At 46.0% G+C, this 13369-nt stretch overlaps 2 protein-coding genes across 3 annotated transcripts in view; one reads left to right on the top strand and one right to left on the bottom strand.

Annotated features, from left to right (window-relative positions):
* Positions 1-2914: 2914 nt before the first annotated feature.
* The window catches only part of DHRS7B (dehydrogenase/reductase 7B), a 13336-nt gene continuing 2881 nt past the window's right edge, over positions 2915-13369 (bottom strand). For both annotated transcript variants that reach the window (XM_074841312.1, XM_074841311.1), the window contains exons 2-7: positions 9726-9901; positions 8028-8143; positions 7138-7348; positions 6343-6435; positions 4711-4863; positions 2915-4377 (exon numbers count right to left, since the gene is read on the bottom strand). In XM_074841312.1, the coding sequence (XP_074697413.1) occupies positions 4172-4377; positions 4711-4863; positions 6343-6435; positions 7138-7348; positions 8028-8143; positions 9726-9901 (955 nt within the window). In that variant the 3' untranslated portion in view covers positions 2915-4171. The remainder of the gene's footprint in view (positions 4378-4710; positions 4864-6342; positions 6436-7137; positions 7349-8027; positions 8144-9725; positions 9902-13369) is intronic.
* Positions 4350-13369, top strand: part of LOC141930462 (uncharacterized) — a 27597-nt gene continuing 18577 nt past the window's right edge. The window contains exon 1 of the mRNA XM_074841317.1: positions 4350-4415. The gene's annotated coding sequence lies outside the window, so the exon portion shown is untranslated. The remainder of the gene's footprint in view (positions 4416-13369) is intronic.

Raw genomic sequence — 13369 nt, 5'->3', positions numbered from 1 at the left:
AGTGTGATAACTATTTATGCAGGCTCACACACAGCCCTTGTATTCCTCTTGTCCATTGCACAGCACCCATGTTACTTCACAGCAGCCGTCTGTTGAAGGAGTAGCTGTAGAGTGTTGCTTTCCCTCTTGCTTGACTAGTTGTGTTTCTTGGAAGAGGCTTACTTGTTACCTCACTGTTTATATCTTTTTGGTAATTAAACATTGATGGTTGGGGCTAAAGGTGTGCGAATCCTCTGCTGCCCTGCCACCTCCTGCCATTACTTCTCTGCACAATGGAGGGAACACTCTTTAAGTTTCCAGCTACAAACACATTCTGCTCAGTTCGCATATGAGTTTTCTGATGTGGATGCCCCTCCACGGAAGGGCGTTGTGCCACGTGCAGCCGAGCGCTGCCGAGGTGGGAGTCCTGCTGTCTTTCTTACCTTCGTGTTTTGTTGCTGCTGCTCGACGGCTGTGCCCTGATGGCGCAATTCCACTGCTCTTGCTCGGAACACGCGTTTCTGGAGCTGCCGGCTACTGCTGTGAGGCGTCCGCGTGATTGTGTCTTGTAACTGTGTTATCTGAAATTCTAGAATTCGGTCTTGCGCATTAATTCATCTTTTAGCTCAGAACTGTCAAAATCTTGTTCTTAGAATGGGAATTATTTACTGTTTTGCAAGATCTGCCAGTTACTTCTAAAAGATGGGGGCTTGCTTTCCATAATCTCCTCCTACCAGATGGAAAATAGGTGTGGTTTGCATTTACAAAGCCAGCTTGGCACAGCTTCAAGCCTTACGATCTGAACACAAGAGCAAAGCCCTGTAATAAAAACTGCCTGCATGCAGGTGTACTGCTTGCTTCTGTGGTAGCTGCAGCCTGACCTCCACAGCTGAAGCACTGACCTTGGAAGGGAGTCTCATGAGGTCAGAAACCAAATTCAGTAGTTCTATCTTTATCTTTCCAAATTGCAACAGCAGGCACCAAGAACTCCTCCTCGCCTCCAGACTGCAGCAGGCTTTTTTCTGGCCACGGTTCCAACTTGCGCTTTTCTGCTGATGCAGCTTTTGGGTTAGCGGAGCGTGCATCCCAGTGCTGTGCGTGCTGGGCAGACAGGGTTTGCTGGGAGCTCTAAGCAAGGACTTTTACCACCTGAGCGGGCACATGGGCTGGAGGGAAATTCTAGTGCCATCGAGACATTTCTAGGTGGCAACAGCCCTTTGCCTCTTTCGCTGGTACAGTGGCCGAGTTCTCTCCCTCCAAGGTTAAAAGAAGCTCCAGTGTGTCTCTATTTATAGCAACAATGTACAGTTGCCTTGGCAGAGAGGAGGGGAAGAAATGCAACTACTTCATCTTTCTGCGGTTAGGCCAGGACTGCTGGGCGGGCTGCCTCTCCAGTCCTGGCACTGTTTGTTTCTAAACTCCCGTCTACTGGATGAATTTTAAACTAGCAGCAGATCTGTCATAGCTAAGACATACTTTACTGTTGCAGAAGGCCCTGAGATACCCTTGTGCTAGCCACACAAAAGACATTCCTACTCTTTTTTTTTTATCACTGCAGAATAACTGTCAGGGCTGTTTGTTAGTTCCTTTTCTTGACCAAACCTCTGTGGTCCTGGTGCTTTTTGTGTTAAACTTTCCCTTGCCTGGAGTGATCGCTACGGCAGAACAACTATCCCTGGGTAGGCTCCTTAAACGCACGGCTTGCATCAAAGAGTCGAGTTAAAAGTGTTTCCTGTGGCCTCTTACTGCAGGAGGAAAGGTGAAAAGTCAGCTTAGCTGTCACAACAGGTGGGTCTGTTTTTAAAACACACCCTTCACTCCATTCTGAGGTGGAGAGGACATAGATGGGGGGCAGGGGGGCCTGTTTTCCAAGATATATTAGTAATAATCTAGCTAAAATGCTTGTTTATATCCTGGCTGTTACTAAGTCAGTGCTGGAACTGCGCAAGGTGACCCGGGAGAATGAATGGGGTCTGGAGGGGTCAGGGCACTGCAGGAGATGTTGGCTGTATCTGCCGTGTCCCCGTGCTGGCAGCTGTGGGTTACAGGGGCTGGGGACAAGCCTCCCTTTGCTGCCCATCCTGACCGGTATGGAGGCACTCCAAAACAGAGCGTGCTGCATTCCTCTCCTCACAGGGAGAGAATTTAATTTCAAAGGGGAGCGTGCACACTCTCACTAACCCCTGACTTGGAGCTGTAGTTCAGTCACTACAGTAACTCCCCACATGTCATGTTTTTTTTTTTTTTTCTTCAGGCTTGATGTTACACCCCTCAGCACCCTGGATGGGAACACAGAAAGGCAAAGCAGCCCTCTGGTCCTTCCTGGGTAGCCATGACCTGAAACACAGAGCAGCTGGCAAGACTGGCAGGAGCACCGTATTTTGCCAAGAAATGGAGGACCTGAACGTGCAAAATGCGAAAGGAAAAGCACAACTAATGCTTAAACTCCCCTTGTGGAGAGGGAGAGAAGGTAATGCCTTGGTTTCCTATCTTAACAGGGAAAAAAGATACAACTTGAAGCTTTCAGGTGTATGTAATTTCAACCCCAGGCCTTTATGGAATAAATCTTCAACCTCAGCCACAATGAAAATGGTAGAAGGTGTCCTGAGCCGCAGCGCTGTGATCGTTAAACATGTCCTGGTCATCAGCTGGGGTGGATTCTTAGAGATCACTTACAAATCTGTAGTGGTCAAGAAAAGGCTTTTTGAAGGAGAAGGTCCTGCTGAACCTGCACACCTGTATCAGTTTTAGTGTGACTAATCCTCTGTGTAGATTCACACTATGTCTACTGTAAGCAGGTGATGTGAAGAGGGCTGGGGATGAGTTATGTTGTCCTGCAGCGACTACTGGTACAAAAGAAAAGAAAAACAAACGCCTCCTGCTTTCCCTTCCTCTAATGTTACCTGCTGTGAGGAGCTGAAGTAGAACAAAAGGATTGATTTCATAGCACTGTAATTTATTTGTCATCAGATGTGCACTCACCGGCAGGACATACAAGGCAGTGGAAGATGCTGATAAGTGCATGGAGACGGCAGCAGGGGTCTGGACCTTGGCTCCTACTAGGCGGCTTTATTTCAGTTATAAGTTAAAAGAGATTATTTCTGTCCTTGCTTAACTATCTCTGTGCAGCCACTCCTTTTTTCCTGGTGGTGCTGGTACCCCTCCTGTGAGGAGAAGGGGTGAAGAACGCACCATGGTGCTCCTGCAATACATGAGCAGCTGCGTATCGTTCCCCAGCTGGATGTGATCCTAACGAGCATCTGTGATTGCTTTAAAAGAGATGGGAACTGAGGGTCTTGTCTCCTATACTGTCCACCCTATGTGCACAGATTCTCCTCTGCTTGCCAGGCAACGGTGTGGCTGATATCTACAGAATCACACCTACTCTGTGCCCCGGGACCCAGTGTGCTGCTACCAGCCGCACAGTATTCACATGAGCAACGTACCTTGCTGTGCTTTTTTTAATATTTTGTTATCTATATGTGCTTTTGTGTTTATCTGTTCAGTGCTTCCCCTCATTAACTTGTGCTGGGGTTAATGCTGTACTGTCAGGTAGCGCAGAGTTAAATGTCCCTGTACATCCGTAAGGCGTGATTCAGACAGACAAATTGCCAAATAAAACTTAAATTTTACATCTGTTACTTTAAAAGTGGCACCGGACTTGACTTTAGCTTAACATACCGGATCATTTGGCATGTTGACAAACAGAGGCTCTGTGAAGTTTCCCACTTCAAGCAACATGTTCTAGATCAGATTGGAAGGAGTGGGAAGGAGATGCTGATCACAACAGCTCCCGGCTGAGGACTGTATTTCACAGGGGCCGCGGGGTGGGGAAAACTAAAATCTGCTTTATGTGTGGGCAGAACAGGTGAGTTTTATTTGTAGCAGTGCTGAGCACGCCTGGAGTGAGGTGAGGTAAGGTGCTGTCTTCCAGCACATGGGCCTCCCCTGCTGCAAACCGTGTTCCCTTGAGCTCCCCCCACTTTCTCCAAGCACCCTTCTTCAGGCGAGGTTTAGGCGCTGTTTTCAAGCGAGTGGGCCTGCCCTCACGTGGGGGAAGCCGTCTCCACACAATGGTAAATGAGAGTATTTTGAGAAAAGTTTTTCCTGCAGGAGCACCTCCACTCGTGTCCCAGAACAAACTGCAGGGGGTTAGCCTCTCCCTACAGTTACTACTCGAAGGACCTGAGCTCTATGAGTCCTTTGCTTTTCTCTCCTTTTTTGCTCTAGTGGCCATTAAGGTGAAGAAGAGCCTGGGGAAGAGGTTTCGCAGGTAGACAGCCAGGGAGGGTGTCAGGCCAGCTACAAGCACTTCCTTCTTCTTCTGTCCCACTGCACTGAGAACCACCTGAGCGACCTCTGCGGCTGTCTGTCCTTCGGTGGTGTTCTTGTCCATCACTGCCAAAGGAAAGCCGAGTCAGCATCAACACCAGCAGGTAAGCCCACACTTCAGCACCTTTCCTAGGAATGCTCTGTTCTAACTGTACATGGCTGCTGGTATGGGTTTGGTTTTTACACTATGGGAGCACATGGTTGGGCTAGAAGTCAGTAGTTGGTGTCTAGAAAGGCTAAATTTTGGGGGTTGCTGTTCCTACCCTGCATTCAAAGTTGTCTTCCGATACTTGAGAGCTAATCTGTGACCCCACCCAAGGCCACATCTTGCAAAGCACACTCTGGAGTATCTCATGAGGTCGAGATGCTTTAGATACAGGGCACAAAATCAAATCTTACCTCCATAGCGAGATCCATCTGCTGTTATAGCATTGAGAGAGAGGTTTGTCTGAATGTACCCGGGGCTTATAACTGTCACATCGATGTTGTACTGCTTGACCTCTGCTCGTAGACAATCAAAGAAGGCCTGGGTAGCATGCTTAGAGGCAGCATCTGGAAAACAGGAAAACAACTATGCACTAAGGAGAAGGAGCAGGGCTGAAGATTCACTCCTCTGAATGGGTTTTTCACTGCAATGAAGCCACTTCTCCACAAGAACCCAGCAGCTGTTCTCTAACTTCTAGGTTGGGTTTGTTGTGGGTTTGGTTTTTTTTTTTTTTAGTGAATGGCAGCAACAGGTAGTGGGAGTGAGAGGCAATTTAGGAAGGCAAAATGTAAATACTCAAGTTGGAAGCTGGCTAGGATCCTGAGCTTAATATCACAGCCATGCCAAAGCACTATGGAGTGAACCCAAGCTGCCTCCCACTTGCGAGAAAGGAGCCGTGCAGCCTGGCTGGGAAGCATTTGCCAAGAGGGGCTGGGGGAGCGTGATGCCAGTGCAGGAGGGCAGAGCTGACAGCCCTGTGCCCTGCGGCCCTACGTGCGCCGAGCGGCGCAGATGTGTGGAGCAGCTTCAGAACTTGGCTGCACACAACTCAAAACCTGATCACACAAGCAGACGGACGGAGAAGTGTGGCCTAGGGCAGGATTTCCCTCTGTTAAATGGCTGAGCGAGTCCTCCTGCTCGCTCCCTTTCCAGGGATACTTGGTCACTGCCACCGTGACTGTCGTCACCTCAGCACGGCTGCAGGGTGGACCTCGGCAGCACGGAGCTCAGCGCAGGCTGCGTCCCTGCCCGAGGAGCGAGGCAAGAGCCAAGCTCCACGCTGTCAGGCTCGCACGGCTCCGGTTGCTGTTCTGAAGAGCTTCAGAACACACTGCTTGGTGCAGTCATACCCACATCATCTGCAAGATCAGGTGGCCCTGACGTTCCAGGCTCTCCTTCACTCAGCATCATGCCCTACTGCTCTTCTGCCATCACCACTGTATTTTTCCATTTTTATGTTTATTTTCAGTGATTTACAGATGCTTGTATGCTGAACGCTCTTCTGTTAGTTCCTCCATCTTTTATAAGGCTTTTTCCAGTAATCTCACCAATATTTCTTGTCACAGCTGATTTATCATGAAGAGTTTGCTGGATCAAGATAACGGTTTAGGCTTTTACTTTGGCATTGGCTGTACTATGGAACTTCATAACTTATTAAAACAAAGAGTTCCTACTTTCTTATAGGAGATTAACCAGGCAAACAGCACAGATAAAATGCAATAATATTATGGAATTAATCAGAAAACTTATAGGGACTCTCAAGTGTTGAGACAGGAATATCAAGCTGTTTTCAAAACACTGAAAACATATTCTCCTTTCCCATCCCTTAACAACTTTGGGACAGGGCTAAGACTTTTGTATTTGTGAGTTGAGTGCCTTCCTCAACAGCTGTCAGTGATTTGTGACCGCACTGAGAATGATGCACAGCTCTGCCTTCCCTGCATGCAGCCAGCTCTACAGAGAGCTAAATGTGGAAGCAGCAGCCAAGTATTCATTCAGTCTGGTGCCCCAAATATGTCTTCCCCATCTTCTGTGGAGGTACTTACATGCGGATCTGAAAGGAATGCTTATTTTGCCTTGGATGCTGCTGATGGCCACAATGTGGCCTTGTCTCCTCTTGATCATGGAGGGGAGAAGTGCTGGCAAAAGACAGAAAAGACCCATTCAGAATAACAGTCCTGCCATTACTGCTGTCAAGAATCAATGCTGTCAGAGCATTCAAAGATGCCTGAGTGAATTACAAGACCCTTGTTCAGTGCAGGGGTTGGGCAAGGGATAGTGCTTCGCATGCCTCTAACTGAAGCTGCAGTCTGGCTGGGACGTTCACCTGTGAGGAGACTCTTTGTGCCAGCCAGGCTGCACACAGGCTGTTAAGAGTTGCTGTGGTCTCCCACAGGCATGATGAGCAGGACTTGCTCTTTTCTGCCACCAGTATATCTTTCCATTTCCTGAAGCTGACACCCTTCAGGCCAAACTTTCTGTGTAACCAAAGAAGCTTCCTAGGAAAGCTACTGCTTCACCTAGAACCCCTACTGTGTTCTCTAGTGTTTTATCAGTGCAGACAGGCTAACCATATCTCTCTTCATCAGTTCCTGCCGGGCTAGAGTCAGGAGGTGTTTTAAACAAGATGGTATCTCTCACTGGCTACTTCCCACACAGTCATGCCCAAGCATCTCCTTTAGGCCTGACCATAAACCAAACCCTTCCTCCCCTCTTATACTGTACCAAATACAATTACAAAAATACAATTAAAAACAGAAATTAAGCTGTGTTTAGTTGTGTTGGCCTGCAGAAGGTATCAGACAAATCCACCACACCCCTGTAATCTGGATCATGGGTACCTTTGGTGAGGGCTATAGGACCAAAATAATTTGTTTCCATCACTTTCTTATCCACGTCCAGTCCTGTGTCCACAATTGTGCCTCGGAAACTGATGCCTGCATTGTTGATCAGTATGTCCACGTGACCCAAGTACCTCAGGATCTCTTCAGCAGCATTTAGGACAGTTCTAGTATCCGAGAGGTCAAAAACCACAGTGTGAGGTTTGTGTGTCTGTGAATAAACAAAAATTAGCAAAAGACCAGTTCAGGCTGTGCTGAATGTGCTGTATTTTCACACTCATGATGGGATTTCCCAGCTCTGGAAGCACAGAAGCAGGGCCATCCAAACCTCGTGCCATTACAGTGCAGCAGTTCCCTCTGGCAGGAATACGTGACAGAAGCAGGTTGTGCTCCTGTAGCCTGTTCCTATACTAGAGTCTAGGAAAGGGGCAAGTGAGATCCTCCTCAAGTACTAAAGTTTCCTATTGTCTTATTAAAGAAAATGCATCTGAAAAAGTCAAAAACTTAACCCATGTGTCTTCTACAGAAGCCAGCAATACCTTTCTTAGCCACTGTCAGCAGAACTAGACATCAAAAATAAAAGCCAAGAGAGGAAAGTCACTTCTCCAGGTTCAGTATATGACTGGGCAAGGGGTCTGGGCACTCTGCACTCGCATGCCTTCACTGCCATTACAAGGCAAGGAGTCCTTCATAGGGCTTATTTTTGTAGGGTTTTTACAAGATACGACATGTCAGCTCAATGTACTCCTATAGCAATATCTATCCCTAACCACAGAGTTGCATTTTTCCTATTGCTCAACAGAACAACCCACAAGCAATTCTGTAACTTCTGTAATAACATGAACAGAAATCCCAGCCAGACAACAAGCTTCTCCTCCTCCCGCACTTACGTTCTTTCGGTGGTTGGTCATGGTAGAAAGCTGCTGCACCAGGTCTTTGAGCTTCTCGCTGTCTCTGCCACAGAGCACCAGCTTGGAGCCAGCTGCATGGAAGGCTTTTGCACATTCTTTGGAGGAACCAAGGAAGAGAGAAAAGTCGACATTTGAATGATGGAGACAAACAGCAGATCCACACCATGCCTGGTGCTAGGCTAAAACTTCTTGTAGCTGCCAAGGGTCTAAGATGGCCTTATTACTCCTGAGTGATAGGCTGAGTTATAGATGCTGTTTTCCTGTGACTTTGGCAGATGTGACAGAGGTGAGGCAGCTGCTGTGCTCACTGTGCTGGTTATGCAGTTATTGTGCTGTTCATGCATCCTCCCCCATCAGCTGGTCAAATTTGCCTGTGCCTCTTAATTTTTGACTACATGCTCCTCTTAAGAGGGACTACAGTTACCTTGTGTATGTCATCGAATGCAGCGGGGCCTGGTCTTATGAGTTTCAGTTTTAGCGAACATCTCCAAAGGTTTTGGAAGTCTCTGGAGATAGAGGTTTCATCAAGATGATCCTCTTCATCAGGAAACGGCTGAAGAGGGGATGCCATGCTACTGTCCTCCTCTCAGTGCTACCAGCTGCTGAGGCAATCGCCTGTTCTACCCTACCCCTCTGTGATCCAGTGAGAGAAATTGCTCATTTGCACAAGAGATGACAGTGGAGCATAACAAAGGGTGTTTAAGAACACACAGTAATTAGAGGTGGTCTAGTATATTAATAACTGGGACTGAAGGGAATAGTGTAAGATCTTGGCAGTGAGTCAGTAAGTGGTGGAACTTCACTGTACAGTGGTGGAACTCTGTAGAGCCAACACCTCACAGTGCTTCATCTGCCCAGCCTGTCACAGCCAGAAGGTCCCTCCTGCAATACCAGTTCCATCTCTTCTTGATGTGAAATACAAATTCTTTTACCACTCCCAGCAGAGGACCATTTCATCTCCTTTGGTCGTTCGGTTACTGAACACCCCTATTCTTAAGGACAAACTCGCATGCAAAGACAGCATCTGTTTAGGCTTTATTTGTTCTATAAATGTACTTATCCTCATGAAAGGCCTTGAGAGCAGGGAGCACCTTGTCTTCTCTTCAAGAAGCTTTTAAAGCAATTACAGCAAACAGAATTGGAGAACCTATCCACTCAAAGAATAAATTTTATTTGGAAAAAAGCACACTCACTGGTGTTAATATTGCCAAGAGTTTGAATTTAGAATGGATGGATTTGTACCACAAGAGAAAAGGTACTTTAACATGAGGGTGAGGGGCAAGGAGAAGGAGTGGAAAATATGGCAGGGTATCTGGAAATATAACAAACATGAATGCAAAACACCAATTTTGGGAAGTTTTAGAGAAACAATTTGACTTTCTGGCTTTTTCAGGATTTAGACAAAAGACCCCTGACAGCACAAGAACGGCATAACTTGTTCCTTGCTTTGATGAGTTCCAATTTATACAGGATGACTAAAATCTTCCTTAACAAATTTTGAGACTTTCTTGCATCAAAATTTGCACTGGCTATAGTTGTAACTGATATGGCTATGCAAGCTGTGTCTCTCAAAATTCAGAGCAGTAGGAACTTTCCGCTTGTTCCTGCTTTATTCCAGGAGGTGCCCCTTCCACAAACCTCTGCCTGTCCTGCCTCTGGTGCCCTTTCAGTACCGACCTTTTCCCAGGCCCGAGGTAGCCCCCGTGATCACGACCACAGCTTCCTGGAGGTAAGCCCGCATCCGCATCCACTGCAGTAGCCGAAAAAGGGCGAAGATCCCCAAGCTGCCAAAAAGCAGCGGGATGATGACTGTGCTTGTGAGATCCATGAGTTTTCCTTTCTGAACAGTCTTCCTAGAGCCACAAGATGAAAAAAAACCAGACCATTTCACCATCAAGAAAATTAGCAGAGGCTTGAAAACTAGGGAGGTTCTTTTTCTTCACCCTGCTTTAACCACCAGTAAACCAAATCCCATACAGAGGTATCTTCAGCAGATTTCCTCATCCCTTCATTTAGACTTTCAAAAGTTCACATCAGTACCCAATTTTAAGCATTTAAATACTAATCTGAACATCCCAGCAGGACACTTGGCATTGGATCTTGTCAGCTGTCATGTAAAGAACTTGGGTTCAGAGACCCTGTTCCCACATTTTGCTCTAGATTCACTCTCTTGTACAAAGTGTATTTAGAGTGAAAACTCCTCAGGGCTGGGATATGTCGCTGCGTTTTTCTGATTGTAATAAAACCTCTTAGATTTCTCTAGAACAGCCCGTACCACAGGATCTGCATGCCAGAGACCAGTTACTGTGTATTATTCCAGATGGATATAAGCCAGTGTATCTTCTGGAGGCTCAGAGTAGATTTTCTCTCTGAGCATGTTATTTGCTTAATGCACTGAAACCTGCGCTTCCATTTCCAGTGTCTTTCACCACCTGTTGGTAGAGGCAAGTTACCTGATTTAAACGAACCGCACGTCCAATCTAGTAAGCTAAAGCCTACATTCGTGTTGTTTACTTTTATACCAATGTTAATTGTGCAGTTTAACAGCATGACCCTGTGTTCTAATATACTTAAATTAAACCTGTTAATGAAACCCAAGCTAAAGGTATCTGTGAGACCTAGCTCATCCTGGAATTGGATTCTGATACCAATGCACAGCCCTAATCTCTTTGCTAAGCCGTTGCCTTCAAGGGAGTAGTTTATGTTACAGCTTATTACATGGCCAAAGATTAAGTGATACTTCTGCTGTAAAAAAGATCACTAATTTTCTCACTGTATATACCTCCAAGCTCTTACGACAGTTACAACCCCTTCGTGGAATCTCTACAACTTTTGGGTCGCACATAAGGTCAAAACCAAATATTAGTATATCTTCCCTGTTGGGCAGACAGAGTTTGAACTCTTGCAGTTTGACCTGCAAGAGAGGCCTTTACCAGGAAGATGTTGGAGAAGTCTGGGCGCACAACTCATAGACTACTTCAAACAAAAAGACAGCATGAGTAGCAGAAAACAAGAGGTAACTAATAATGCTAAGCCAGAATTCAGTGTCATGAAGTAGGCTGAGCTTGTGTGGAGCTGAAGGGATGACAGAGGCTCTACGTGCCATGGAACAGAGCTAATGTGGAAAATGTCAGGTGCTTGCAGATTTCCATCGGGGGCTTGGACAGAATTCCTCAAGTAGCTGGTCGGTGAACAGCCTAGCTTGTTGAACCAGTAGTGAACTGTATAAAACAAGTATTTCTGGAGGTATAGCTAGAACACAACAAAATAACACATAAAGATAGCTGAGCCAGTTCTAAATAAGCTTGACAAGGTCTAAAAATAAAGCCATCAAGTTAGTACACCTCTCTTCTCAAGGTACTGTGGAGCTTCCCCTTCCTGAGCTAACTCATGTATCTACAAAGTACTTCACTGTGCTTAATGCAGCTGGATGTCCAGGCCCTGAGCTCCCCTGGGCACAGGGACTATGCCCAAAGTGGGAAATCAGAAACCCAAAAGGAGGATTAAACTCACTCCGTGGCGAAGCAGTGTGTGAGCACAGCACCCAGCTGCTCAGAGCAGTGTCTTACTGCTCCACCTCTCTGTGCTGAGTGCACACAGAGGGTGCGTTTTGTACTGATTTACAGCAGAGGCCTGGTAGAGTTGGTTTAACATAAGAGTGTGTATCACTCCTAAAATAATTCCTGGGAAAGAGCTGTTTAGACACAAGGCCACTGGCCTTTAGGCTGGATAAGCAGGAGGTTCTCCTTACTGGTTCATGTTCAGCTAGTCATTTAAAGCAGCTGCCCTCTTTATGTTGTCCTTTTTTTTTTTTTTTACTCTCAAAGGTCTCTTGAGATTCAGAAGATGAGATGTGGGCAGGGACAACAGGTGCTGTGCTGACATTGAGCAGCATGGCATACAGGACATTTTGGAATCAAAAATCTTCAGCTCCCATTTAGGACCTTTTGTTATTTCCAAAGTGGGAGCTGACAGGTGGAGCGGCACTTCCTTTATGAACCTGTCTTGAAGCTGAGGCATTTTAAAAATCTGGCCCTGACCAGCTTTGCTTCTGATTTCACTAAAATGCAGATAAATGTGTAAAGCAGATGAAAAGGTAACTGGGAAAAGGGGGCTCTTCTGACACCTTTTCTAACTAAACCACACTAGGAGATGGGAGGCAGTCCCATGTTTGATTACAGCAAGTTCTTTCACGTTCTTTGGCAAAAATAAAGGTTGAGTTTGCAAGGACTGAACTATCTGCCACAGGGACTGGTGGAAAACAGCCCCTGTCTTACCAACTAAAGCTAACTGTGTTTAGGTGAGACTTCCATTGCTCATCAATATGAATCAGTTATGCCTGCTTAACTTATTCCTTCATCATATCACTTGTTCATCTACTTTCTATACAAAGAAAGTCTGCCTTTAATTCTTTTTCACTTGAAAAATCTCTCCTAGCCTTTCACTGTTTTTCTTTCTCTTCCCTGCCCCCCCATATTACATACAGGGACTGGGCAAATTACCCAATCTCTGCCCTAAGGCTGCAGCAAGCCAATTTTGCAGCTTCCAGGCTAGGGTTTGAATCAACAGGTAACCACCTCTGATATATGGGGAGGGGAAATATGGGATGGGAAAGAGAAAAACTGGATGAAGGAGGAGAGCAAGAAAGAGGACTAGCTGGTCAGAGATGTAGATCCTTTTGTAGGGCATACGGTTGCAGTACCTTCTTCCAAGGAAGGTATTCAAATGGCCCCTTCAGAAGAGCCCCAGAACAAAGAAAATCTCAGTTCAGTCAGGCTTGAGAAGGAGGACAACCTAGCTGAACCAAATCGTTTTGGAAAGACAGAGTTCCTGTAGTACTTCAGACCTACAGCAACAAGATTTTCTTTGATTTCATAAGTAGCTTATATCACAAACCCATGAGTCCTTACTTTCACTTGTCATATTGAACATGCTTTAAAAAATCATTGATAAAATAAATATCAGTGGAAGAGAAGAACATGGAAATCATCTCAAGCCATAGAGCCACACTGCAGTATGTACAACAATATCGATCTTACAGAGCCCAGTGCCAGGCTACTGACACAACAGGGTGGCAGTTACATTCTGTTCAGTTTTCAGGGTTATTTGGTGGAAAGACCAAACGAAAGAATTACTGCAACCTGAAGGAGAAGTCATATTCTGTTCAGTATTAGGATTATTTGCTTCAAAAGCCAGAGGAAAAAACTGGTGCAGTCTGAAGGAGAATGAGATCCTAGATACAAAAGGCATCATTCACATCAACAAAAATGAGAGGTTGAAAGACAAAGGCTGGGAGAAGAAGATAAAAAGCATAAACCCCA

This window comes from Strix aluco, chromosome 15, assembly GCF_031877795.1.
Source record: "Strix aluco isolate bStrAlu1 chromosome 15, bStrAlu1.hap1, whole genome shotgun sequence".
NCBI lineage: Eukaryota > Metazoa > Chordata > Aves > Strigiformes > Strigidae > Strix > Strix aluco.
Note: the sequence above shows the minus strand (reverse complement) of the source record. Positions and strands in the feature narration are given on the sequence as shown.